Source organism: Carlito syrichta, unplaced genomic scaffold (assembly GCF_000164805.1).
Source record: "Carlito syrichta isolate Samal-C Ts95f unplaced genomic scaffold, Tarsius_syrichta-2.0.1 Scaffold306975, whole genome shotgun sequence".
NCBI lineage: Eukaryota > Metazoa > Chordata > Mammalia > Primates > Tarsiidae > Carlito > Carlito syrichta.
The window spans coordinates 342,187-368,016 of NW_007251071.1; the positions used below are offsets into that span (position 1 = coordinate 342,187).

Here is a 25,830-nt window from a genome sequence, read left to right on the forward strand (position 1 = left end):
TTGTCATTAAAAATCAGAAATAAAAAATACATGTACTTAAAATGCACAGAGCCAAAATCTTTATAATACAGGGCCAAGTTTTTATTTTAGTCTGGATTGAAGCCTTACAAGGAGGATGAAATGTACCCGGTCACACTTGAGTGTTTAATGCAAACAGGATTTTGGCACCAGAAGGTTTCAATGCAAGGGATAATACATATTATAGTACTCTGTGATTAAAGGACTTGTATTTCAGAATGAAATGAATTTTTGTTCGATGTGCTCATTTGGCAACCCATTTACAAAAAAAGTCTAATTGTAAGCCTCGATGTCAAAGATTGCTGCCGGGTGTCCCTTTGATGGACTGTGACTGTGACACTCAGAGCTTAAATTGCAACATAAAAAAATGTACTAATTATTGTTTTATGTTATGGATTGCTTATGTTCCTGATTTACTTGTTATTTCAAGCTCACCCAAATAAAAATAAACTTGCAAAACAGAATAAAACCTCTGTCACTATGGTTGCCAAAAAATTTCATAAAAATCAGTCTATGGAGTTGAAAATATACTCCAGAAGTATTTCTATAAGAGGGAGAATTTTAGGTAATTCTTACACCGAAGTTAGTAGATAATTTGGTGAATAACATTATATATGTGACATCAACCTGGGGGTAATAAGAGATGCTAGCGATGTATAATAAAATCAGTTTTGCATCACAAAACATCTATGCTACACCTTTGATATGAAAAGGCAAATTAAGTGAATATGGATAAAGTTCATACAGAAGTAGCAAAGATAACAGGTGTTATCACACAGAAAGTACTTATCATAACCTTTAGCAACATAAGCAGAATGTCTACACAAGTTCATGGCTTGGAAATGATCCAATAGGTCATTAATAATTCTAATTTTCACAGTGAAAATAAGGATGATATATACATTTGTGATCAGCACACAAATGTGTAAGTTTCATAATTTTTATTCTGAATCTGCTTGTCTATGTGGAAATGTGAAAAGAGAACATACCTCAACATACTTGTCAGATAGTGCTGTAATTAAGAAGCACAAAACTGGAGAAGCTCTACTGTCATTTTGCAATTTGGAACTGTTAAGGCTAGCAAGACCCAACTGTTGCTTATTTTCCTTAACATTCTCAAGATAATATGTTAAAAGTGAAATTTATTCCTTTTCCACTATGGTTGTACTTTTATGACCATAACTATAATTGTAAATGTCAAAGGTGACAGCTTGGTCTTCCCCTACAAGCTGTGATGTGACGGTTAAGCTACATGCAAGACCTATAAAAACAGGACCTACAGAATAGGTTTGCTCCAATCTGAACAGAAGGTTCTTTTACATGGATGTCTATGGTGATCATCTAAGAAACATCAAAGGCTGAAAACTCAAGAAGCTTGCTAAGTCCTATAGTTTCTGGCTTAATACTAACCTAGTGAAGATTACTATTTCATTATTTTAAGGACCATACATCTGCAGCAGCTTGGCCTAAATTCAGGTCACATACTAAATTTTAGAAGTCTACTCTCTAGGCTAACTCTTTTAAGAACCCACTGAATAAGAGTTGTTAACGTAAAAAAAAATTCCCACATCTAATTGCACTGCTTCATGTGTGCTATGATACTATGAGTTGAATTCATTCCAGTGCAACAAAAATTAATCTAAGGCAACCGAGAGTTTATACACCATCACAAGTCATCTTAATTGCTGTCATCTGAGCAAAAATCTGGAGGATTCTCACAAGAGCCATCTCATATGATCCTTTCTTTTTTCCTGTGCCATACTTATCAGGAAGGAAACATTCCAAATGAACTGATTAAGTCCCAGAATGCCCTTCATTGTTTACATATGGGGTTCTTAAGGCTCAATTAGATATCTGCTGATAAAATGGTTTAGAAATTTTTTCCATCAATAATAGCAGCCACCTTAACGTATACCTAGAACATACAGGAGTTTAGCGATTGTCAGATCCAGGATTCTCCAAGTGAGAATCTACCGAACTGTATCTTTGGGGAGGTACCAGGAAAGCTTCATTCAAATTATGAGATTTTCACCAACACTAAAGCATGAGAACCAATGATATAATCAAATCCTTTAATTTTACAAGTTAGGACTATCTCCAGACCTCAAAGTTCAATTAATGGCAGGTCACCCCAGGGCTAGGTCTCAATTCCCTAACCCTCTCTGTCTGGAGCCCTTCCCTCAAACTCCTTTTTATAAAACATATCTGGTCCACATGGTGATGTCACTCGTGCTGCCTTTGATTTAAAGCCTGCCTGAGAAACCAGCCCTGCTTCCGTACTGATGGGAAACTTTCCCCTACTCTTTGGGTGATGGAATAGGTGCTCCTAACACCAGCTGGCAAAGGGAAATGATACCCTTCGTCTCAAGAGAAAAAGAATTTTACAGAAGGTTAAAGCATTAGCTGACTGAGGGCCTAAAGCTTGACAGCATCTTTTTAACTGATGATGCACCCGCAGTGGAAAAGGAGGCACTTCTTAACTGAGAAGCAAAGAAAGATTTCCAGAAGGACATACTGCTGTGCTTTTGTACCTCCTACTCTGGTTTTACCATCCTGGCTGCCTTGCCTTTAACTGCAGCCCAGAGGACCAGATAGAGGTAGTAATTAATTATAATTTGTTGCAGTTTAAAGATCACAAAAGAAATGCTAAAAACTGGTTTAGAAGAGCATTTTTAGATGTAAGAGTTTTAATGATTAATTTTCTTGAATCTTCAATCAGTAATAGGTAAAATGTCAGAGACAGCGACAGTCACTTAATTGCTGGTGCAATTCACAATGTGTGAGAATCGACAGGGCGGCTTTTTGTAGCCCATTATCAAAGTGTCAACAATGATTATTGCCAATATAGTTATACAAATGCCAATTGCAGGGCAGCTGTTTTCTTTCAAATGGGTTCCAGGGAGAAGGGTGTATGTAAAAAGGAATCTTCTCAGTGTGACCCTATGACTCCATTACACAGGCTTCACTTTATCTAATAAAATCAGACATGAGTTTTGAGAAGAACTGTGCAGAATGATGAACAAAATGCATATCTGTGTAAATCCCCATGCCTCTCTCTCTGAAGAACATGGGCTTTTTAAAGAGTCAGGTCAAATCCCCCAGAAATCAAGTGAGTCCAGTTATGTTTTCTTTTACTTCCCCGGGTCCCCTGCTGAGTCGCTTGCTAGCTGGCAGCATGCTAAGACTGTCATTTGTAAAAAGCAGTCCGCTCAGCTATAATTACTAATTTGATGTCACACTGGAATTGCAGCGCAGCTGTGAAAAGATCGACCACCAGGGAGATTCGCATTTCTCTGTCTCATTTAGAGGAGGCAAAACTGCTGGAGCCATGAATGGGAGATGCCCTTCCATTAAAAACGAAAGAATTAAAGAATAAAACAAGTCACAGCAGCTGTCAGCATTTGACAACGGCTTAAAAAAAAAAAAAAGCACTGTTCTGTTCTTTTTAAAAAAAATTCAAGACATCTGTACATGCATGTTCTGAGACTTGTTGCCACGAAAGTGATTCCATTATTGTTAGAATACAACTTTTTTAAACCCTTCAGTTCCATCTTCATGATTATGCTAATACAAATCACACTAATTATGTGTCAAGCTGAAATCTAAGGGATGGGATTTGTCTGAACCTATATCACTAAATATTTGAAATGACAGTTTCAAAACTTGTCATCAACAAGTTAAAAGTATGAAAGATTAAAACAGTTATAATGATTCATGTGAAAGAAAACACAGGAAGAATAAGAAATGAGATTACTAATTAAGCCATGTCAATGGAGGTGCTCTGAAATCTGTTCTTTGAACATTTTTAAGAGTTCAGCTTTATTAATACATTGTATTTAATCTATTACAGTTTGATAAGTGTTTCTAGATTATAAACAAACTGCCATATCAGAGAGAGGATGCCCTGTTGCCAAGGCAGGCACGTTCTCCTTTATCAATTACCAATTTTTATTACATTGAGATTCCATATCTTTTTTTTATTTTGTTTTTTTATTGTAGAGATGAGGTCTCGCCGAGTTGCCCAGGCTGGTCTCAAACCCACAGGCTCAGGCAATCCACTCACCTCGGCCTCCCAAAGTGCTGGGATTACAGACTGAGCCACCGAGCCCGGCCGAGATTCCGTATCTTCAAGCTATTTCCTCTCCTCCGTCTCAGTGAGCTTCTGTAATACAGAAGAGTGGATGGGGTGGCCTTTTGAGCCTCTGTTTTCTCTGGAAGAAGAACTACCATAAAACCCAATCCTCCAAAGTAGTATAGGGTACTGAATTCTTCCTCAGGGCAATAGTGTAAATAATTTTAATGTATACACAGTGTAAGACACAGTGACAAAGACTGTTCTGCATGTACAAAATATACAAAAATGCTCAAACTCCTCAAATGGAGGAAATATAAATTGGTTGTTTTGCCAACATAGTACGAAACCAAATAATTTATTTCACTACTTAAAAAAAGTCAAGACTCAGAATGAACTGTTTTAGCACCATATTTAGCACTGAAACAATGTTTTTGTCAATGTGATGGCTTTTTCTTCATTCATTTTCACGATTAATGGGATTAACATGACTTTTTGATAAAATGCACTTAAAAGAAAGAAGAGAGAGAGGGAGGGAGGGAGAGAACTCCCTGACGTTTAAAAAGTAAGTGTGGTGTAGAGCTTAGAAATGTGAGCTCTGGTGTGGGAGCCCTCAGGCTTGAACCTTGTAACCGTGGAACCTTGAACAAGTTACTGAACCTGTCTGTTAAGTAGCTTCATCTACTCAAAAGAAGTAATAATAGCACTAATCTCATCTCATTCGTGTTAAAATTTCAGTGTCAGGCACATAGTTTGTGCTCAACAAAAGCAAGTTATTATGATTTACCTTTTATAATTAATTCCCAACATATTGAAATTAACATTAAAAAAATAAATCCCAGATTAGAGTCAGGTCTCTGTGTCTGCTGCTAGCTTTATGATGCTGTGTGGGAACTTCAGCTTCTGGGTCTCAAACCTGCCGTGTGTCAGGTGGAGGAGCCAGACTCTCATCTCTCAAGGGCCTTGCCCTCTCTCTGAGCTTTCTCTAAGCCCTGTGCTAAAAAGCATTCCTTTTCTAAGGAAAATGTTTTGAGGAACGATTGTCATATATTCATATTACAGGATAAAAGCATCCTAGCAAAGTCCTTAGAAAATTGAGTTTCTGTTCAAACAAACTCTGTATTCTACATTTCTTTTCACAGAAATCTATGCTAATAAAAGGGCTAAACATTTTTTTGGTGAGGAAAGCAGTAGAACTGTGGATCATATCTTGGGTTTCTGGAAAGTGTGTAGTCCTACAGGCAGAACAGTGGAGAGAAGGACAGGAGAGTGAATGTTCTGCTTCTGAGGAAATGTTACAGCTACAAGAAGTCAAATACTTGTGGTCTTCCTTGCTACATGTCCTACTTTTATGATTTAGGCTTCTCAGTAACCATACCATTAGCTATAACTGTCCTTTTTGGCACGGTTATTGTCAGAGCATGCCAAGCCTTTACTGACTGAACCTGAAGAAATAAAAATGAACAAAGGAAAAGTATTCTGCTAGTTAGTGGTAGTCTCAAGGGACCTGGGGACAAAGTAAAAACAGAATAGCCAATGTGGGGTTGTGATGTCATTCTGTCCACAGATCTGACTTAAGAGCTGGGCTTTTGTATGATCTGAAGAGTATGTGTGGTTCTGTAAATAGTTTAGTACTTCCTCCTAGGAGAAAGTCTCAATAATATTAAACCTCTCAGCTTCTCATGGACTAAAATTTAAATATCCACTGAGTTTTGGGCACCTGGAAGAAATGTTGACTCATAGAGTCAAGAAGTTGACAGTCATTATTTCTGCTTCTTCTGGCCCAAACTGGTACCTTCAAGGTAGTTTACAAGGGGGACCCAAAAAACCTCAGAACTTATTTAGAAAAAATTGTGTATTTATTCTTACATGTTTAAACTTCAGTCACCTTCAAAGTACTCTCTGTTTGATGCAATACACCCATCAAGATTCTTTTTCCATTGCTCAAAACAGTTTTGAACTTGTTGATTTTGATGCCGTTTAGTGTGTCTGTCGTTCAGGGAAACAAGCAAAAAAAAAAAAAGCCACTTGGGGTGAGACTGGGTGAATAGGGAGGGTGGGGCATGGTAGGCATACTTTTTTTGGTTAAAAACTGCTGAACACTCAGCACGGTGTGGGCAGGTATGCTAGTAAGTCATCTATCGAGAAGCGGGCAAACACAATGAAAGACTCTCAGATGAAAAAAAACATCTCACTGAAGTTGAACTCGGCCTCTCACAAAAATGCTAGCTGGTATGTGGATGCCTGTAACACTTACCTACAGGGAAGAGTGTACTAAAAGAGGCCCTGCTCCCCCTCCTCTCTCCCCGCAAAAATAATAATTCCAGTTTTTGGGGGGAGGGTTCCCCCTTATACATGGAGGCTGAATTGTCAAAATGCACATTCACAAATCCACAGTAAAGATGCAAATGGCCAAAGAAGAACCCGCCATTTCCTTTTCTCTTCCTCACTTCTCCACCTGCTGCAGTCTGGCTGTGGCTCCCACCTCTCCTCACTGATGAGGTCTCCAGTGATTTCTCTGTTGATAAGTCCAACATATAATTCTCAGTCCTTATCTGACCAGGTCTTGCAGAAGCATCTGATACTGGAAAGTTCTTTTCCTTTGGTTTCTAGGACATTACTAGAGTGCAAGTTTCATGAGTATAGAAACTGTGTCTGAGGCATTTTTTACAAGATTTGGCAAAATGCTGCTCATCACAGATGCCCAGTAAGTATTTGAGAGAATGATTCAGACTCTCCTGGCTCATCTCTGATCTCTGGTTGATCCTTTGCAGGACTCTCTTTCTTGACTTCTTGATTCATCCCATAAACATCGATGTTATTCTGGGTGGGTTCGAGACATGCTTCTCTTCTCCATACAGTCCTCCTGGGTGACTCTGTCCACTTCCCTGTCTTTGCTGACTATCCTTCCATGGAGGATCCCAAAGCTTTTTCTTTCAGCTGAGACCCTCTATATAGCCTTTCATGCCTACTGGATATCTCAGTTTTTCTTTTTTTTTTTTTGAGTTGGAGTCTCACTCTGTCACCCAGACTGGAGTGCAGTGGCCGCTCCCGGCCACCACAGCCTCGACCTGCTGGGCTCCGGCGATCCTTCCGCCTCAGCCTTCCAAGTAGCTGGTACTACAGGCGTGCACTACCATGCCCGGCTAATTTTTTGATTTATTGTAGAGATGAGGTCTCACCAAGTTGCCCAGGTGGGTCTCGAACCTGCGGGCTCAGGCAATCCACTCACCTCAGCTTCCCAAGGGATTACAGGCTGAGCCACTGAGCCCGGCTGGATATCTCTGTTTTGATGCCACACTGACATTTAAAACACTTCCTCCCTGTTTCTTTTGTAGTAAGTGGACATCTACTCAACTGTTCAAACCAGAAACTTAGAAGTCACCCTTAAGCCCTTCCCTCCACACATACTCTCTGGAACCATTCACCCCAGCATTCAATCTCTGAGTTCTGTAGAGTCACCTTCCTAAGTCTCTCTGGAATCTATCCACTTCTTACCATCCTAGCTCAGGCCCCCATCTTCTCTGGGTTACTTCATCAGCTTCTCCAACTGGTCCAGCTTCCATCTGTGGCCTCCCTCTCTCCCTCCAGCTAACCCACCAATACCACCCACCAACCCTACCCTGTTAGCCAGGAGTTCTTCTGGCTAACTCCTACTTATCCTTCAGGTTTCTAGACATCATCTCCTCCAGGAAGACTTTTCCTGACCCCATCCAGCTTGAGCCAGTTGCCCTTGCTATGCAGCTCCCTAAGCATCCCCATGAGAGTGTTTATCACATAGCAGCATCATTTTCTATTTAATGTCTGCATCCTCTGCTAGATGTATCTGTGTGACTTGTTATTTTAGCCTCTGAAGCTAGGGCAGTAACCAGAATGATATTTACAAACTTCAGAATGAATATATGAAACTAGATTTGTGAGTCTATAAAATTCAACTCAAAACTAGGTGCTGTAACTCTAAAATAATTTGATAAACAAACAAAACCTTGTGCCCTTTCAAATGGAACAAAGAAAAAGGTCCTTCTTGAGATGGCAGGTAGGAATAACTGAGAGTACAGAGGACCTTTCATATAAGCACATGTTGATTTGGGTTAGCTTAGGTTTACATCCAGGAAGCTACTTCCTAAATTCATTTTTAAATTGATCCTCCAGGTTGAGTCTATGTGTAATCTTATATAATAAACTAAAAGTAATTCAAGTATTACCTAAGGTCCAAAAAGCCTGGAAAAGAGAAAAAAGTTATAGTCTTCTTATCCCTATATTTTTAAGTAAAAATACACTAATCATATTTTAACAATCATATTTTACATTTAAGGAGTTTGAAGCTCATCCACGCCAACATCTTACAGGTGAGAAAATGGACTCAGAGAGGCAAAGAAATGTATCAGGTTCATTAGTGGTGCAGTGGTGTCAGGGACCTGGTCCCCTGACCTGCGGGTGTGCACTGAGCCATTACCATCATTTTTTATCATAAGTTTGCTGCACAGGCGGTTGTGTTTTTCAAGAGCACGCTTCATGTGGAATGTTCCTTCCAACCACATCTACGACTAATAACAATTTCATCCTTCAACAATCTGAGGAAGACAAATGAAGTAGAACACTCATCAGATCAATGATAGGAATCTTGTTGGTGGCAGCATTAGGGGAAATAGGAAGAATAGCAGCAGGGGGACAAGAAAGAACGTGAGAGGAACTACTTAAGTGTGCCCAGGGACGCAGGAAGAAATATAGCAAGGAACTTACCTTTTCTTTGTCACTAGCTTCTCTAGCCACTGTAGAGCCCTGAAACACAAATAAATAGAAAAAAAAATGCACAAGTGAGGCATCAAGTTTCACATGTATAAAACACGAAAATGGTTCTAGGCAGGGCAGAGAGGCTCAGCATCCACTCTGAGTTGGAGTGCACCCTGAGTGGGCTTCTTTTCCCTCCCTGACCACAGCTCCCTGTCTGGTCTGTGTGCCCCCCCCACAGGTGTTCCTGTCCACTGGCCACTTCTCCAGCCCTGACTCTGTTGTGCTCATTTGTCTTGCTCTGTTTTTTGTCTACATGCTGGAACTCAGAAAATCTGACTATCACTTGAGCAGTTACTAAACACTAGATCAAACTCAGTTTCCATCTTGCATCAACTGCCAGAAATCGTTGTCTTATCTTAAATGGGATGTGGGCCATCAGCCAGTTGGGGTGATCACCAGGGCATTAAATGCTTATTTTCCTGTTACATCTCCCAGGTGTGGGCATGTCCTTGCCCTCTGATTGCTTTTTCTGCAGTACTCAGTATTTTCTCCTGTCTTAGAGTTATCGAAGAACAACTTTTCCTCACGTATTATACATCAGTCCCCCAAGGCCACTTTCTGACCCCCTTTACTTTGGAGATTCCTTCAAAGACACACATTTACTTGTACCTCTTTTGTGTCAGGCCCTATGCTGAGCACAGATGTACAAAGTAGAAGAAAACACAGTCATTGATCTCAGCAGTGTCCACTCTACTGCAGTGGTTTTCAAAACTATGCCTCAGAGTTCTGGGTTGTCCAAGATGACCCGAATCTACCTCAGATGCCAACAGGGAGGTTTTAGGGGTAGAGTTCAAGCAGAGAAACTTTCCTTTGCTTGTGGAAGACTTTAATTCAGAAGAAAAGCTGAGAAACAAATGATCCAATGACTTCCGAAATATGTGAACACAACAGTGACTATTCTTTGTTTTCTTCAGTAGTGATCATGTGACATGATCACAGCAGATGTCCAGTGATTATTGAACAAAGGACTGTAGAAGGACAGATTAATTTCCTGAACTCCCTTCCCCTCCTTCACTGGATACCTTAAACTTCTACTAGGTTAGCAAAGCCACTGTTCACCTGACCACCTCTTAAATAGACATCTGTTGCCCTGAAATACTTGAGTTAGCCAATCATTAAAATAATTTGACTTGGGGAAACTGAAAGTGGCTTTTAGATTGGCCATTTGCAAATACATCAAAATTTTTATACATATACCATCTTTCATTTGAGCAGCTCAGGCATTGATTAGGGTTTGTGCTGCCTGTAATTCACAAATGCAGAAAATTGGACTGAAGAGACTAGACTCCTCATGCTAGGGAAGGGTGCCACAACCAGGCCTCCAAACTCCCCAGGGCTATCTTCCAGGCCCCTGGTACTCAGCATCCCTGGGACTGGTGGATCCCAGAGATCCTGCTGATGGCTCAGAGAAAAGGCTCAATTTTTTTTTTAGAGTCAGTCAGAGGAGCACCAAGATGACCCATCAAATGGAGATGGATAAATGGGATGAAGGAATACTTGAGGACCCATCCCACAGCCACAGTCCAGACCACTCTGCATAGCTGAGCCTTCCACTGTCATCTACTACCGTCCACTTTCTTTTCTTTAGGGATTCCTGAATATGGACTACAAGTATTTTCTTTTCCCTCCTTCCCTTACACGGTGATTTCTAACAAAGAAAGTTCCCAGTTTTAAAAAGAGAAACGGGACAGTAACACTTGAGCACTGCCTACGCTGCTTGGCAGAGGAAGAAACTATTTATTATACTTTGCATCCTTCACCAAGTTGTTGGTTTGTGTGTGTGTTTTCCTTCCTACAATATAATTCACCCTGCTTCTGATTCTCAAGGAAGCTTAATCTCTATGAAAATGCTGGTTATTAGCCTGGAAAGGAGTAAAAAAAAAAAACTCCTTTAAGTTTAAATTAATTCACAATAAAAACTGAAACAAAAATAGAAAAGTAAGGCCATGAGTTTAAGCCATGAAACAATGCCAAATGCACAGGCATCACAATGGAAAGCACTGGCAAGAACAGAATTTATCTACTGTACAAGCCAGAAAGGGAGATGAAATTATGAAATGCAAGACAAATTAAAACTAGAACATTCAATTTACAAATATAATTTATATCACGATATGTTTACTAGACTCCTACTTGTCTGAGACATTATCTTAGGCATTTCAGGGGGGATAAAAGTCAGCAGAAAACACTTGACCTTAAGGCACTTACAAGCTAATAGAACAGACGAGGCAACCAAGTTCACTGATGCTTCCCATATGCCATGCCTTGTGCTGTACATGGCCCATATGCATCTTATTTAATCCTCACAACAACCCTGCAAATGTGAGTAAAATAAACTCTGCTTTAACAGATGAAGAAACTGATTTGGCTAACGACTCATAAAATCAGGATGCGTGGCATTGGAGGTCACTGGTTTTCACATGGATGGAGGGTGAGACCAGCACATGTAGTCCTGAAATCCTCAGCAGGATTTCACATGCTATAAAGAAAAGTACTTCAAAGTCTTCACAAAAGAGCTGGTGGGGCCAGAGCCCTGGAGGTTGGCTGGGATCGCCCCAGGGACAACTCCAGGGGAACAAAATGGCCCCAGCTAAGACTTGAACGCAGGAAAGGGTGAGGCTGTATTTGGGAAGTTGATCCAGTTTGTCTGGATTTCAGAGGTCAGGAGACAGGTCTAGGCCATTTATTTCACTTAAACTAGCATTTCTCAAAGTGTGGTTCAGTACTCTGAGCTCCTAAGACCCTTACAGGGAAACACTATTTTAATCATGTCGAGACACTTTGTTTTCTACACTGTCTTGATAGTCACAAAAACAATGGTGTGAAAAGCTGCCGGCAGTTTAGCATAAATCAAGCAGTGGTACCAAAAGGTACTAGCAGCATCTGTGGTTTAAAAAAAAAAAAAAATCCACATTTAAAAAAAAACTAGCATTTTTTAAGAGACCTAGTGTCATTTCAGTGTGTACATGCCACATACCATGGTTTTTGTGACTTGTTAGCTGTGTGCAAGTTGCTGAACCTCTATGAGCCTAAGACAGTGCTTCCCAAGTAGGCATCTAGTAAATATATGAAGATATATATGCTGAAGCAATAAAGTTAAATGTATCAAATCTTGACCCTGGAGTACACACCTTTTCTATATTCTGTGTGGGAAGTATGACAAAGCACTTCTGTTTATAAATAATAAATCGTTTTTCAAAAACTGTTTTTATGATGGTTTGAGTTATAAGCTAAACTAGCTACCTTTTTTCATGAAACAACATTTTTATTTGAAAGAATGGCTGATAGCCTGTTTGCTTATTCAGATTTGGGCATTTGGCAGATATTTGCTCAAAGATGAACAAAGCTGCTAAGCTTGGCTGTGTGCTGGGGGAGGCTATGTGCTGTCATTTCACAGAAAACAACTGATACAGCTTGCTGCCAGTGATAAAATTTGAGCTTTCAAGTGAAAACTGGAATTAAAACAAAACAAAACAAACAACTTGTATCTACCACACTGAGCTTGACAGCTTTCTGTATGTAAAAGACTTTTCTGGTGATACTGTTGGTGATATGAAGGTGACTTTTTGATACTGTATAGAGAAACATGTCAATAATTGGAAAACCCATATAACCCAGTGAACTAGTATGTTCCAAGTGATAAGTGCATGTCTTTACAAAATCATGCGTTTAGACCAATGGATTTTAATGAAAAGAGTAAAAAAGTTTATTGATATTGCAATCTCAGATCCCACAATGTAACTAAATTTTGAGGAATTATCTCTTGCCAAGTTTTGGTGAAGTATGAAAGTAGAGTATCTATAATTATCTGGCAAAGTTATCAGAACTCCCACCTTATCTATTCTAACTACATTATTTGTGTGAGGTCAGACTGTCTTTAAATATTTCAATGAAATAACACCATAAGAGAGAGATAGCAGAATCAGATAGGACATTTTAATTGTATCACATTAAGTCAGAGAGTGGAATGGAGATGTGCAAAATGGAAAACAATGTCACTTGTCTAATCTTTTATTTTTGGAAAACAGTTTTTTTTTTTCATAAAATATGTTAACATGTAATGGTTTTATTATTTTAAATAAGTTAAAATAGATATTTTAATATTTTTACATTAATTTCTAATATTCCAAATATCCATAGATATCATCTATATGAGCAAAAGTTTTTTGGGGTCTTCTTTTAAAAGTATAAAAAGATTCAGACCAAAAGAGGGTAAATGTTTTAGGTTTTGTGGTCCACAATGGCTTCTGTGGTAATGACTCAACTCTGCCATTATAGTGCAAAAGTAGCCAAAGACAATATAGAAACAATGGGCATGGTAGTATTGCAATAAAATTTTATTTATAAAAATAACCTGAGCTGGATTTGGTATTCAGGCAGGTCACAGTTTGCAGATCCCTAACTTGGACAGTCTTCTGAGTTAGTGATGCTAGAAGCCAGGTCATCATGTCATTCCACTCTCAGAATTTCCAAGAGTCCCCCTCTCACTCCAAGTCTTTGAAGTGGCCTGTCTCAGAACCTGTATACTTACTGTTCCTTCTGCCAGGAATGTTCTTCCTTGAAGTCTGCTCCAATGTCATCTTCCCAGAGAAAACTTCTTTGATACCTTATTTAAAACTGTATCCCTCTCTGTCTTTATTTTTATCTATAGCACTTACCACTTCCAAATATACTGTATGACTGACTTTATTACTTTTACTTATTTCCTGTCTTTATGTAACAGAATGTCAGCTCCTTGAGTGCAGGTTTGTTTTACTTTGCTCATCACATTATTCCCAACACCTAGAACAGTGTCTATTAGACAGCTGGTGTTGAATAAATAGACAAAATGTCTAAGATGTGCAAGAATCTTTTGGTAAAGCCAGCAAGCACTGACTGCTCTCCAGGAAGGAGTACACTGCTACTTTCCTGGTAGCTTTAAGCTCTGAGCATCTCCTATGAGTTTTATATGACCTATTACAACATTTACAATGAGGATGAGTAAGCTTGAGTTACTTTACAAAATTCATAAAACCAATCTCACCTTTAAGTCATATTTCCTATATACAGATAAACGGTGGCTGAACACGTTTCTTGTAACAATAACATATATTTCAACTCCGTCGACATTAAGCCGGTACATGCCCAAGAACTGGGGAAGAAGGGTGATCCCATGACATTCCACTATATACTGCATAGGAGAGAAACATAAAGGAAAAAAATCAAAAGATTGCTTGTTTGGATGTAAAATACACATGCCTATGGTGTTTATACACAGTGGAAACCTCCAACCATGAAGGTCCTATTTATAGCAATGACCCCATTTGCACTGCTTACCAGTCAAATCTGTGTTTACCATCTCCCCGCAGATAAGAAAATTCAATTTTCTCCCGAAAGAGAGATTTTTTCCCCCCAACATTCCAAACTAATCTGCAAGGTCAAGACTTGGATAAAACAGTGCAAGGCAAGAAGACATATGACTATCCTTTCTGAAATTCCTTTGAAGTTAAATTATACTCCACATAGGGCCTCTATCTTCCACTCTAAAAGTCCTGATGATAATCCCCAAGGTTGAGGCTGAGTGACCTGGTTGCTAAGATCAGCTTCCTTAAGAGTGTTAAAGTCGAGATTAAAGAGGAAATTGCAGAGAGCACAGAGCTAGAAGCTAGGAGCGCTGGGTGCTGGTCTAGTTTTTCTGTTTCTCACTGAGATTTTAATGTCTAGAACTAAACTGTCTAGCAGAGGTGAAGGGGAACCCTTGCAACCACAGACACCTTGTTATTGCTCTACGGGTAGATGGAGATTGTCTGCCACCCCCTTCACCACTGGCTTCAATCAAGTACACTGGACAAGTCCCATGGCTGACACCATTTCCAAGGAGAGTTGCAAAAACACAACACGAATTTAGCAGTCCTTCATGACCATACTCCAGAAAGCCACAAGGTGGAGCTGCTTTCCCTTGATAGCAGATTTTTATGAAATGGTTCCCATTGTACTTCCCAAAGTATACATTGGACATATTTGCAGAGATAGTGAAAGAATGGTTCACAAAATGTTGACGATGCAAGTGGAGGCAATATTGATCCTTTTTTTTTTTAAACTATATTGCTTGAGTTTTTCCTTTTTATACAATGAGCATTTTATAAAAATACAAAAGTAATTAGAATGTTCTTTCAAACTCTTTATTTGTAAACAATGCTAATAATCAATTCTGGTAATATTTAACTACCTTAAGAATTAAAAAGTCTTCAGTCTTTCAGTAAAGTAAAAAGGAACAGCATCAGTATCTGAGTTTTGTTTTTGCCACACAGAGTTTTGGCAGATTTTAAAGATGCTTCTGCTCTTTTTTCTTACTGACAATAACTGAGTTATATATTTTATTTGATATATTTTCTCAGTAGAGATTCACCTTCATTTATTATTTGAAATCATATGAATGGAACATTTTCTGTTTCTCTCTTATCAAAATATAATTTGAGTTTTGCTAATGCAAAATATGTGATAAATAGTCCTTGGGTGAGAAGAAAACTTCTCACATCTGATCTAAAGAAATCTGTTGCTTAGCATCTCTGAAGAAAGGTAGGTGGATGGGCTTTAAGACATGGAGACTGAGGGAGTGTGTGTTGGGTAAGTGCAGCAGAAAGAACCTAGGTTTGTGAGCCAGAAACATGTGCCTATGCATCCTGGAGCCTCCGTTTACTAGCTGTGAGATCTTGAGCAAGTTACTAAATCACTGTACATTTTTGTTTCATTTTCCAGGAAATGAGCACCATAATTCCTACCTTGGAGGTGTTTTGAGGATTACAGATAATAGTATGTCAATATACTTCACACAATGCTGTGTACTATATTGCAAATGATAATAATTATTTTCATTCAAAACTCTGTTAAGAAATTTTAATGTCACACCTGTTTTGTACTCCTAACAGATTCACATTCTGTGGTAGTTATTTCTGATCCCATGAGACACAATCCCTGCCACCCTGGGCACACACCAATTTTCATTTTCCTGCCCAACCCCTCTGTGCTGTTCTGCTCAGATCCTCATCATGAACTAACTTCAAAGTCCTGTCCACAGAAATATCTCTTTGATCCATACCTTTGTGCAGAGTCACAGAACACCATGACTCATAGCAGGGACTAACCATTATTCATGCTGACAAATATGTTAAAGAAATCTTTTGACTACTAACTGAGCATCCATTGTATACCTGGACTGAGAGCAGTGCTGACTTCAGCAAGGAACAGAGACATTTTGTTCTTGCCTATGTGCGACTCATTCTACCTCAGAGGGAAAAAGAGGGACACCACAAGGGAGTGGCCTTGACTTCCTGCTGCCCCATTTCCCAGTGATATCACTTGGATATTTGTCCCCTCCAAACCTCATGTTGAAATTTGATCCCCAGTGGTGGAGGTGAGACCTGGTGGAGTGTCTGGGTCATGGGGGTTATCTCTATAAATGGCGTGGTGCCATCAGGAGAACTGTTTGTTAAAAAGAACCTGGTACCTATTCCTCTCTCTCTTTTCTCTTCTCTCTCCACAAAATGAGGATTCCCCTTTACTTTTTGCCCTGAGTGGAAGCTTTCTGAGGTTCTTATCTGAAGTAGATGCTAGCACCAAGCTTCTTGTATATCCTGCAAAACCATGAGCTAAATAAACCCCTTTTCTTTATAAATTATCCAGCTTCAAGTGTTCTTTATAGCATCATAAATAAACAAAGACACCTAGCATCTGCATGGTAGTTCCCCTTCCAAGACCAGTCCCTTCCATCACTCTGGGATCTGTCTTGTTGGGTTCTTATGCATCACCCCTCTCAATCCAGGCTCTTCAATCTCTCTCCCTCCACTGGTGGCTTCTCAACAGTGCTTAAATGTGCTAAAGTTTCTCTCACAAAACAAAAACCAAAAAACAAAACACTTCCTCAATTGCAGAGATGTGACAATCAGATGGCAACGTCTTGCACTGCCTGGATCATAGCTTACACAAACATTTTGAGGGCAACTGGGGATACCAAACTATGCCACTCAATAGTTGTTTGGTGATATTAAGGAATTAACTGTCGATTTTGTTAGTGTGTGAAGTCCTTATGCTTCAGAGAAGCACATATCTATGATTTACTTTGAAATACTTCAACAACAACAAAAAAGATGCAAACATGATAAGCATGTTAATGGTTGTTACATCTAAGTAATGGATATATGCTACCAATTTTCTGCACATTTGAAATTTTTATTAAAAAAGTAAAAATAAATACAATCCCTTCTTTGACACTGTTTATTTCTGGTCTTTCTCTCTCCTGAGCAACTACTTAAGAGTTGTCCACGCTTTTCTGTTTTTCCTTATCTCCTATCCATTCTGCAGCTGATTCCTGCCCCTTCAGGGCAGCTGTTCTTGCTGAGATAATCCATGACCCTTGAGTGGTTAAATTTGACAGATGCTTCTCATTCTCTCACTCAAACCCTCTGAGCACAGGACATTCTGTCTAGGGACTTTTCCTGACACTACTTCCTTGGCCTCTGAGATACCAGTCTCTGAGGCACCATGCTCTCCTGGTCCCTCTTTTTCCTACTCTTTGGCCAATTCCTCCTTTCTACATGCTCATTAAATATGGGACTTGCTTAGGGTCTTGAACTAGACGCCCTCTCATCTTCTCACTCCACACTGTTCATAGGCTGCCTCGTCCACACTTTTTGTTTCTGTTTCTCAATAACATCTAAACTCATTATTTCCAGTCAATAACCTTTTGAGCTTCACCTTGACATAAGATTCAACTAGTTTAATATGGCTTCTTTGTCAAATGTAACTCTATGACGGTAGCAAACACTGTGTCTGTTTTAAGCAAGCTCTTAGCAGGATGTAGCATGTAAATACTACATAATACTTAACTGTTGAATAAATAAATGAATGGAGCAAATTAAAGGAAAACCCTAAGATGTTTCTTACAGGTGCTTACTCTATCTGCTATCGTTATAATTAATACTTTGACTCTCACCTCCAGGTGTTGTAAATACGAAAATTCTAGATTTTGAAAGCAGAAAAAAATCCACTGTGATTTATAATGAAAGGGAAGCCCAAAGTTTTTCTCATGATGGCCATGATAAAGAACATCATACAAGAAAAAAGTAGGAAAAAAGGGAGGCATGTGTCAGCCATGAAAGGAGGAAAAGGGGGTACTATAAAATAATTGTATAAGGGTGTTAATCTTATAAAAACAGCTGTCACATGATTAACTTGGGGGAGAACTTGGAAGTGGCTGCAGTGTACATGCTTTAGAGAACAAAACTGCATCTGTAACCTGCACCACTCCATGTTCTTATTCCCTGTCCATTGGGCCTCATGTGAGGAATTTGACTTTGGGGAAAGGAGGTAGAAAAGAATAATGACCTGAGCAATATCAATTTGTTCTGAAATAAGAGTAAATAATTATATCCCATGATTTATATAGAATTTACACTTAAAATTCTCCCAACTTCCCAAAGTTTGTGTGCACTTACAAAGCTGATAAATGGTGACCTCTTAAAGCCACAGAAGGACTTGCACCGCAGTTAGAGGTTGTCTGCCTCAGCCCCTTGGCTCCTCTCTATCCTCACACCAACAAGGGAGGGGATCTTTGGGCATCATTCTGCTTAGATGTGATGCTCCCAAACAAACAAGGGAGAAACTTATTGCTTTTAAGATGTGCACTCTGAAGGATGTGGAGATGAGGGTAACAGGGCCTGCAGATGACTCAAGCTGGGGCAAGATGAAACAAGACCCTGGGGAGAGGGATGGAGAAGGCAAGCAGGAAGAGGTGAGGGTGACAGACTTCCACAAGCACCTGATGTGTGCTTAAAATGCTTTGGCAGACACAGGTAATATCTTAAATGCATGATGGGAACCCCCAATTTCAAGGACTCCGTAAAATAAAGACTTGCCCAAAATGAATAATGCTGCATATGTCTCTCTCTGTGTATTTGTTTATAAAGTGAGATAATATTTTTGTAAATATAAAAGAAATATTTTTGTAAATATAAAAAATTATTTCTAGCCGGACTCGGTGGCTCAGCCTGTAATCCCACGCCTTTGGGAGGCTGAGGTGAGTGGATTGCCTGATCCCGCGGGTTCGAGACCCGCCTGGGCAGCGAGACCTCATCTCTACAAAAAATTAAAAAATTAGCCGGGCGTGGTAGTGCATGCCTGTAATTCCGGCTACTTGGAAGGCTGAGGTGGAAGGATCACTGGAGCCCAGCAGGTCGAGGCTGTGGTGGCCGGGAGCGGCCACTGCACTCCAGTCTGGGCAACAGAGTGAGACTCCAACTCAAAAAAAAAAAAAAAATTTCTACCTTATGTTGCTTTTAGGATCAAAACTCAGATCACTTTTTCTTCAAGAACTTAGACATTATAGACAAATTAACAAAACAAGTTGTAAATAAATGCTTCAAAAATAACAAGATGGGCCAGGTTCGATGGCTCAGCCTGTAATCCCAGCACTTTGGGAGGCCGAGGCAAGTAGATTGCCTGAGCCCGCAGGTTCGAGACCAGCCTGGGCAACTTGGAGAGATCTTGCTTCTACAATAAATCAAAAATCAGCTGGGCGTGGTAGCACGTGCCTGTAGTTCTGGCTTCTTGGAAGGCTGAGGCAGAAGGATTGCTGGGGTGGCTGTGAGTGTGCCATTACACCCCAGCCTGGGCGACAGAGTGAGACTCCAACTAAAAAAAAAAAAATAACAAGATAGTGCACTGGGGTCCCCACAATGTTATGCTTTTCTTTAATAATCTATTATTTGGTCTGAACCCTCTTTTTTGGTAATAGCTAAAAATATCTTCACCATCTATTAACTTCTTTTAGCATTGCTGATTCAATCACAAGACAGTCTAAGATTTCTTTGCTTTCTCCCTTCTATGTGTTTAATTTCCAGATTACAAGAATGGAAAAAATATTAACTTAATCTTTAGGGCAACTCTTCAAGAAAGGTACAAATATTTCTTTCACTTTCAACCATGGTCCCTTAATGTGATCCCTCCCCATTGGCAAAAGCATACCACTGATACAAGTATTCCCTATCTTCTACCGTCATATCTCAACTTACAAATTCAACAGGTACAGTGTCCTATGCAGCTCATGCAGGCTCCTTTCTAAAAGTCAGATGACTCTCTGTGACTCCTGTCCACAGCCACTCTGAGGTTCCCAAGGAGACAAGGCTGCAAATGGATCAAACATAGCAATGCCGGCCATCCCGCATGTGGCTCAGAAGTTAAGAGCATACATCAGACCAGAAATCTTCTCTTGGGAGAGCACAGGTAGCATCTGTGCCATACTGAAAAGTGCTTCTCCCAGTGGCTCCTCAAATAGGGCATTTTCCCTGAGGCATTCTTCCTGGGGGCACAATGCTGGTCTGTCATTTATACCTTTCTGGGCTTTATAGGTTACCTGAAGCCAAGCCCTTCTCTCATAGCAAACAGAGCACCTCTGTCTGGCACCTGGGAGTGGCAACTTTTAAATGCTTGTAAGGCAGTGATGACAGGAAGCTTGCATCTGAATAGTGCCGAGTGTCTACTCCCAAATTTCTAAAAGTGAAATGAATTATTACCGATTCTTATTGTACTTACTATATGTAGTTAAATTAATCACAATCATTCTTGCCGTCAGCTTCTCTATTATCACTGTTAACTCATTGTATTACCTATGTTTGCATTTTGAAGTACTGTTTTTACACAGCTGCTTGGGAGACCAAGGTAGGAGGATCACTTGAATCCAGGAGTTTGAGACAATCCTGGGCAACACAGTGAGACTCTCACTTAAAAAAAAAAAAAAAGATTTTAGTAAGTACTGTTTACTTTGTATTTTCTTGGCTGGGTACCTCTGGTCATTAAAAATGTAGCATGTAGTGGCATCTGTTTTTTCTAAGAGTGTACTCAGAAACTTTTTTATCTGCTGGTTATTATTACTTTTATTTTGGTCTGTAACTTGCATTTCCAACACTAATAGTTTTTACTTTTTTCAGTCTTCTTTTGAAAAATCTATTCATAAATGATGTCAAGGTATCATCATTAAAGGAAACTTTCCTCTCTCCCTAAGTCCCCCTTAGAACTTATCCTGTCCAACTGTGGATCTCTCAGAAATGTAATGCAATGACAAAATGATGTGGTGGAACCAGGTGTTCAAAAGCTTATAAAATCTAACAGCTACAAAGTCTCGCTTTCCTGTGTTCTTAGGCACTCACCAAGAATAACAAGGATTATGAAGCCCGATTTGTGGTTCTTCTCATGTAAAATGAAATGCCATTAAAAGATTCACAGCTGACTGAAGGTTTCGGCATAGAGGGTTCTAAGTGATGTACTGCAACAGATAAATATTTATATCTCCACATGATAGTGTGAACCTGGGCTCTGGCTTTTGGAAATTGCAGTTATTATCATGTTTCACCCATTTTTTTTTAGAAGCTTGAAGTGACAATTTAATATAGCATCAAATTAGTACTTCAATGTAAAGTCTTGTTTCATTTAATGTTTCTGAAAGGTTAAATTATCTGTAATCCTTATTGTGCTTCGGGCTATGTTTATAGATCATTCCAACAAGGGGAGGGGAGAGGGAGTAGAGAGGAGAGGAGGGAAGGAGGGAGGGGAGAGGGGAGGGGAGAGGAGAGGAGGGAAGGAAGGGGAGGAGAGAGGGAGGGGAGGGAAAGGAAGCGAAGGGAAGGGGGAGGGGAAGGGGGAAGAAGGGAAGGGAGCCTGAAATTATGGATTCTTTCTTTTACAGTGGCTAAATAAATAAATAATCCAAATTCCCTTGACTTGATGTCTTGGTATGTTTTGAGATAACAGTCTATGTAAGTTAATAAAACTTATTTTGGTTTCAAATAATTTTGAAGTTAAAAAACAAAGTAAGGATGACTACATTAAAACGAAGATAAAACTTAACTGCTCTTCTTAAGCTTCATAAAATCAGGCTTAAAGAAAAAAACATTCTTCTACAGTGTTTACAAAATTCTTAGCACTGAAATAATGCAGAAATACCCAAATGCAAACACAGATGTGCCTAATTCCATTTGTTACACACTATAATGAAGACCTGTAAATAACATCATCATTAAAAATGATTTCATTTGTAAAAAAAAAATAAAGGACTTTATCATAAGTAAAGATGCCTTTGCTACAATTCAAATGTGTTACCGTCGTCAGGAAGCACTGACAAGTCTAAGGCCTCAAGAGCCATATCCCAGATAAGGAGCTTAGCTGGTATCAAAGGCAGGAGTGTTCCAAAACCTTCTCCTTATCCCTCACACAATCAGGAGCTGACCCTGAGTGGCCCATGTATGGGCCTGGGGTCTGAGCATATGGGCAGGTGAGGAGCTTGGGTCCCAGCCACAGTACTGTCAGGGAGCAGGAGGTACTAGATTGACCCTAACAGGAATATGTGGGTACAGGGACACTGAAGATATCAGTATGGTGGAGTAAGTGGGCCTAGGGGCTCTAACTCTCAGCCAAAATCCTTGCAAGGAGCTGACAGAGTCCTAGAATGGGAACCCTCGCCCCCTTCTTTTGCAGAGACAAAACTCTCCAGAAAGCAGCTTCCCTAAATTAGGTTCAGAGGCTTTCTCAGGCCTTCTAGAGATTAAGATAGCAATGAACTCAGGAAGACTATCAAACCCAAGGGAAGGTAAGTGTGGTCACAGAGACGGAGGCTCAGATTCCCTCCTGGAAAGCCTTGTTGCTCAACTGTGGGGGCACAGTCAGAGGCAGCTTTCAGAGGCAGCTCTTTGGAGTCTGCCTTCCCAGGGCAGCCTGTTATCTTGGTCCAACATAGAAGCCTCGAGGAGGGGCAGGGATGGGAGGCATGCACCACAGTTCCCCTCATCCCCCAGGTGGCTATGGCTTGGTCAGGCTGGCATGGAGGTTTAACTTCTCCCTTTGTCCAATCCTGCTTCTTTTTTCTTCCTTACATAGGCTTTGATTTCTAATCAACATCTTGACACCAAACTCTGTTGGCATCTGGTTGGGCAAGTCATTGTGTGCGAGAGACAGCAGACACAGTGACAATAAATCCAGGGCCCTAGGAACTGCAGCAATCAGGACAATCAGAAATAGGCTTTGTAAAGTTATGCAAAAAATATTTAAATAAAGAAATTTAAATTTCAGAGATGAACACATACCAAGAAACTATCGAGAATGAAGCGGCAGATTTTGAAAACTTCTAGAAAATTTCTAGGATGAAAAAGATAACTGTTGAAATAAAAACATCATTGAACAAGTGAGATGACAGATTAGAAGAGAGACACAGGACTGGGTGATAGATCTGAGGAATTCACCCAGAATTGAGCAGAATGTTTAGACACAGAAAATGGAAAAGTTAAAAACAGAGAGGCCAGAATAAGAACATTAAATATATAGCTGTTGGAAAGACAGAAGGATAGCACGGAGGACAGAGGTAAGGTTTGAAGAGAAAAGGACTGCAGAATTTCCAGAAAGTGGAGAATAACTGTCACAGGAAAAACTTGCTGGTGAGTACACTGGGCAGCTTCCTGTGAAACCTGGGGACGGTGGGAACAGAGGGTTATAAATAGCTCCATGGCAAACTACAGGGCACTCCTTGAGCCACAGGAACCCCCAAGACAGGAAACACCTTTATGACATTTCTGAAAGAGAAGCAAGACATATGTCTGCAGCTTCTGATGGCCCTTAGTCTCACAGTCTGATGGTACTTGTAGGACTTAGAATTTTAAAGTACTTTCCAAACTTCAGTTGACCACTCATCCAGATAATGAACAAAAAAGCCAAAAAATAAACTCAGAACTGAATGTTCAGAATGTTCTGCTGTTCTAGAACAGGTACTGCTCTGTCACTCATAGGGGGCTCATCAGCATCACTTGGGAGCCAGGTAGAAAGGTGGTCCCTCAGGCCCCCATGAGACAATGAGTCAGAACCTGCATCTCCACAGGAATCTCATGCCTGTCTACTGTGAAGTCTGAGAAGCACTGATGTAACACACAAACTTTTCTCTTCTAGTGCCATAGTCGTCCCCCCCCTTTTTGGGGGGTTTACATTGCCTACTTTTTCAGTTTTATTCTACTGATGTCTCGTTCTTCAAATGATACCACCACTGTCCTTCAGGGGAGAATAAAGAGATGTAGTCTGACGAGGCTCCTAAACTCAAAAATTTTAGGCTCCCTAAAATCCTTTACTGAAATTTGAGGTGCTAACTAGCTTATTTAACAGGGCATAACTTCTAGATTCAGCTAAAGGTAACTAACTGTTTTCCAAATAAAATAATAAGAAAAGATTTTGGCTTATTTTTATCAATTTAGTCTCTTTGAAATAAAAAAAATCCTGTATTTCAAAACCATTTTAAAAGTATATTTTAAATATTCTTAATGACATTTTCATAAGGCATTTCTTAATCATCTACATTGCCTAAATTCCCTAAAGTTACTACGTAAGTCCTATATAACTTCTAAAATTTTACTGATGATGTCTCTGAATTTTAATTAAAGTTGAAGTGACATGATAGCAAAACTGTCAATGAATTTAGGTCAGTGGGGAAAAAAATCAGTCAATTTAGGAGAAATAAGACATTCAAGTAGGTTTTGATAATTTTTCCCTTTTTGGAATGCTCTTGTAACATTGTTTAGCTCATTAGTTGATAATCATCATTTATAAGACCTAAGTTTGTTATAGCCTAACAGAAATGTAAAAAAAAAAAAGAGATACTTATACCAAAACATTTTTTTCCCAACCATAAGAAAGAGAAAACCAAATGAAGAAAATGAGATTTATGGAAGTTGGCTGTGCTTAAGATGAGTTTTCTGGGGTCTGAGAAATGATGCTTACCTTTTTTTTTTTTAGCACAGAGCACAAATTAGGATAGAATTTGGGCAGCAAATACACACGAGGGCAAAACACTGAAACTTGGGGGGAAAAAAGTCTACCCCCTTAAAGTTTGCATCTTCATAATCCTGTCTCAGTGTCATGCTCTTCCAGAAACCAGGCCCCCTAGTGGATTAAAAGAGCTAGCAACTGAAAACCATATCAGAATGATTCCAACACTGGGATGTAGAAAGCAATACAAGAATCATATTTAGTCACTCATATAGCACTTCTTGTATACCAGATACTGCTCTGAGTATGTTATAACCATCAATTCACGTAATTAGTGTAACACCCGAATGAAGGGGATACTATTATCCAAATATTATAGACCAAGAAGTAGGTGTTGAGAGGTTAGGTAACTTGTCCAAGGTCACGCCGTTGTTCAGGGACTTCAAGGTAGCTGGCTCCGAACTACCAGCCACACCACATTGCTGGTAGGCTTGGCTTGTCAGAAAATTAATACCAGAAAGAATTCATTCGAATAACTAGCTATGTTCCATTTCTTCAGAGGTTGGCCTTGTTATAATTTTAACCCTCCATAATACAGCTGCAATCGTGCGTGTATTTCATCAAAACAAAAACAACAAAGGAAAAGAAAAGAGAAAAAAGGGCTATAGAGTCAATAAGTTGTCAGAAATTTCATCCAATTTACTTCATAAGAGAGGTCTTCTCTGAGGGCCCACCTCATCGATTGATATGCAATTGAGCAAGTTTAATTACTTGTCTAGATTGGGACAGTCCAGAAGCCCAGTGAATTCTAGGCAAAAGCAAGAAGAAAGAGTAAGAAATGATAGTCATCACTGAAGCAGGAGACAACATTCACAAGGCTAGATACAAACACTAAAAGTAGTCCTGATCTACTTCAAGTAGAAATAAAGGCCTAGCCGGGCTCGATGGCTCAGCCTTAATCCTGCGACTTTGGGAGGCTGAGGTGAGTGGATTGCCTGAGCCCGTGGGTTCGAGACCCGCCTGGGCAGCGAGACCTCATCTCTACAATAAATCAAAAAATCAGCTGGGCATGGTAGTGCATGCCTGTAATTCCAGCTCCTTGGAAGGCTGAGGCGGAAGGATCGCCGGAGCCCAGCAGGTCGAAGCTGCGGTGGCCGGAAGCGGCCACTGCG

At 39.8% G+C, this 25,830-nt stretch overlaps 1 protein-coding gene across 1 annotated transcript in view; it reads right to left on the minus strand.

Moving 5' to 3' along the window:
• The window catches only part of PIP4K2A (phosphatidylinositol-5-phosphate 4-kinase type 2 alpha), a 76,299-nt gene that overhangs the window by 21,682 nt on the left and 28,787 nt on the right, over positions 1-25,830 (minus strand). Inside the window, exons 4-5 of the mRNA XM_008063639.1 lie at positions 13,908-14,054; positions 8,834-8,872 (exon numbers count right to left, since the gene is read on the minus strand). Of these exons, the coding sequence (XP_008061830.1) occupies positions 8,834-8,872; positions 13,908-14,054 (186 nt within the window). The remainder of the gene's footprint in view (positions 1-8,833; positions 8,873-13,907; positions 14,055-25,830) is intronic.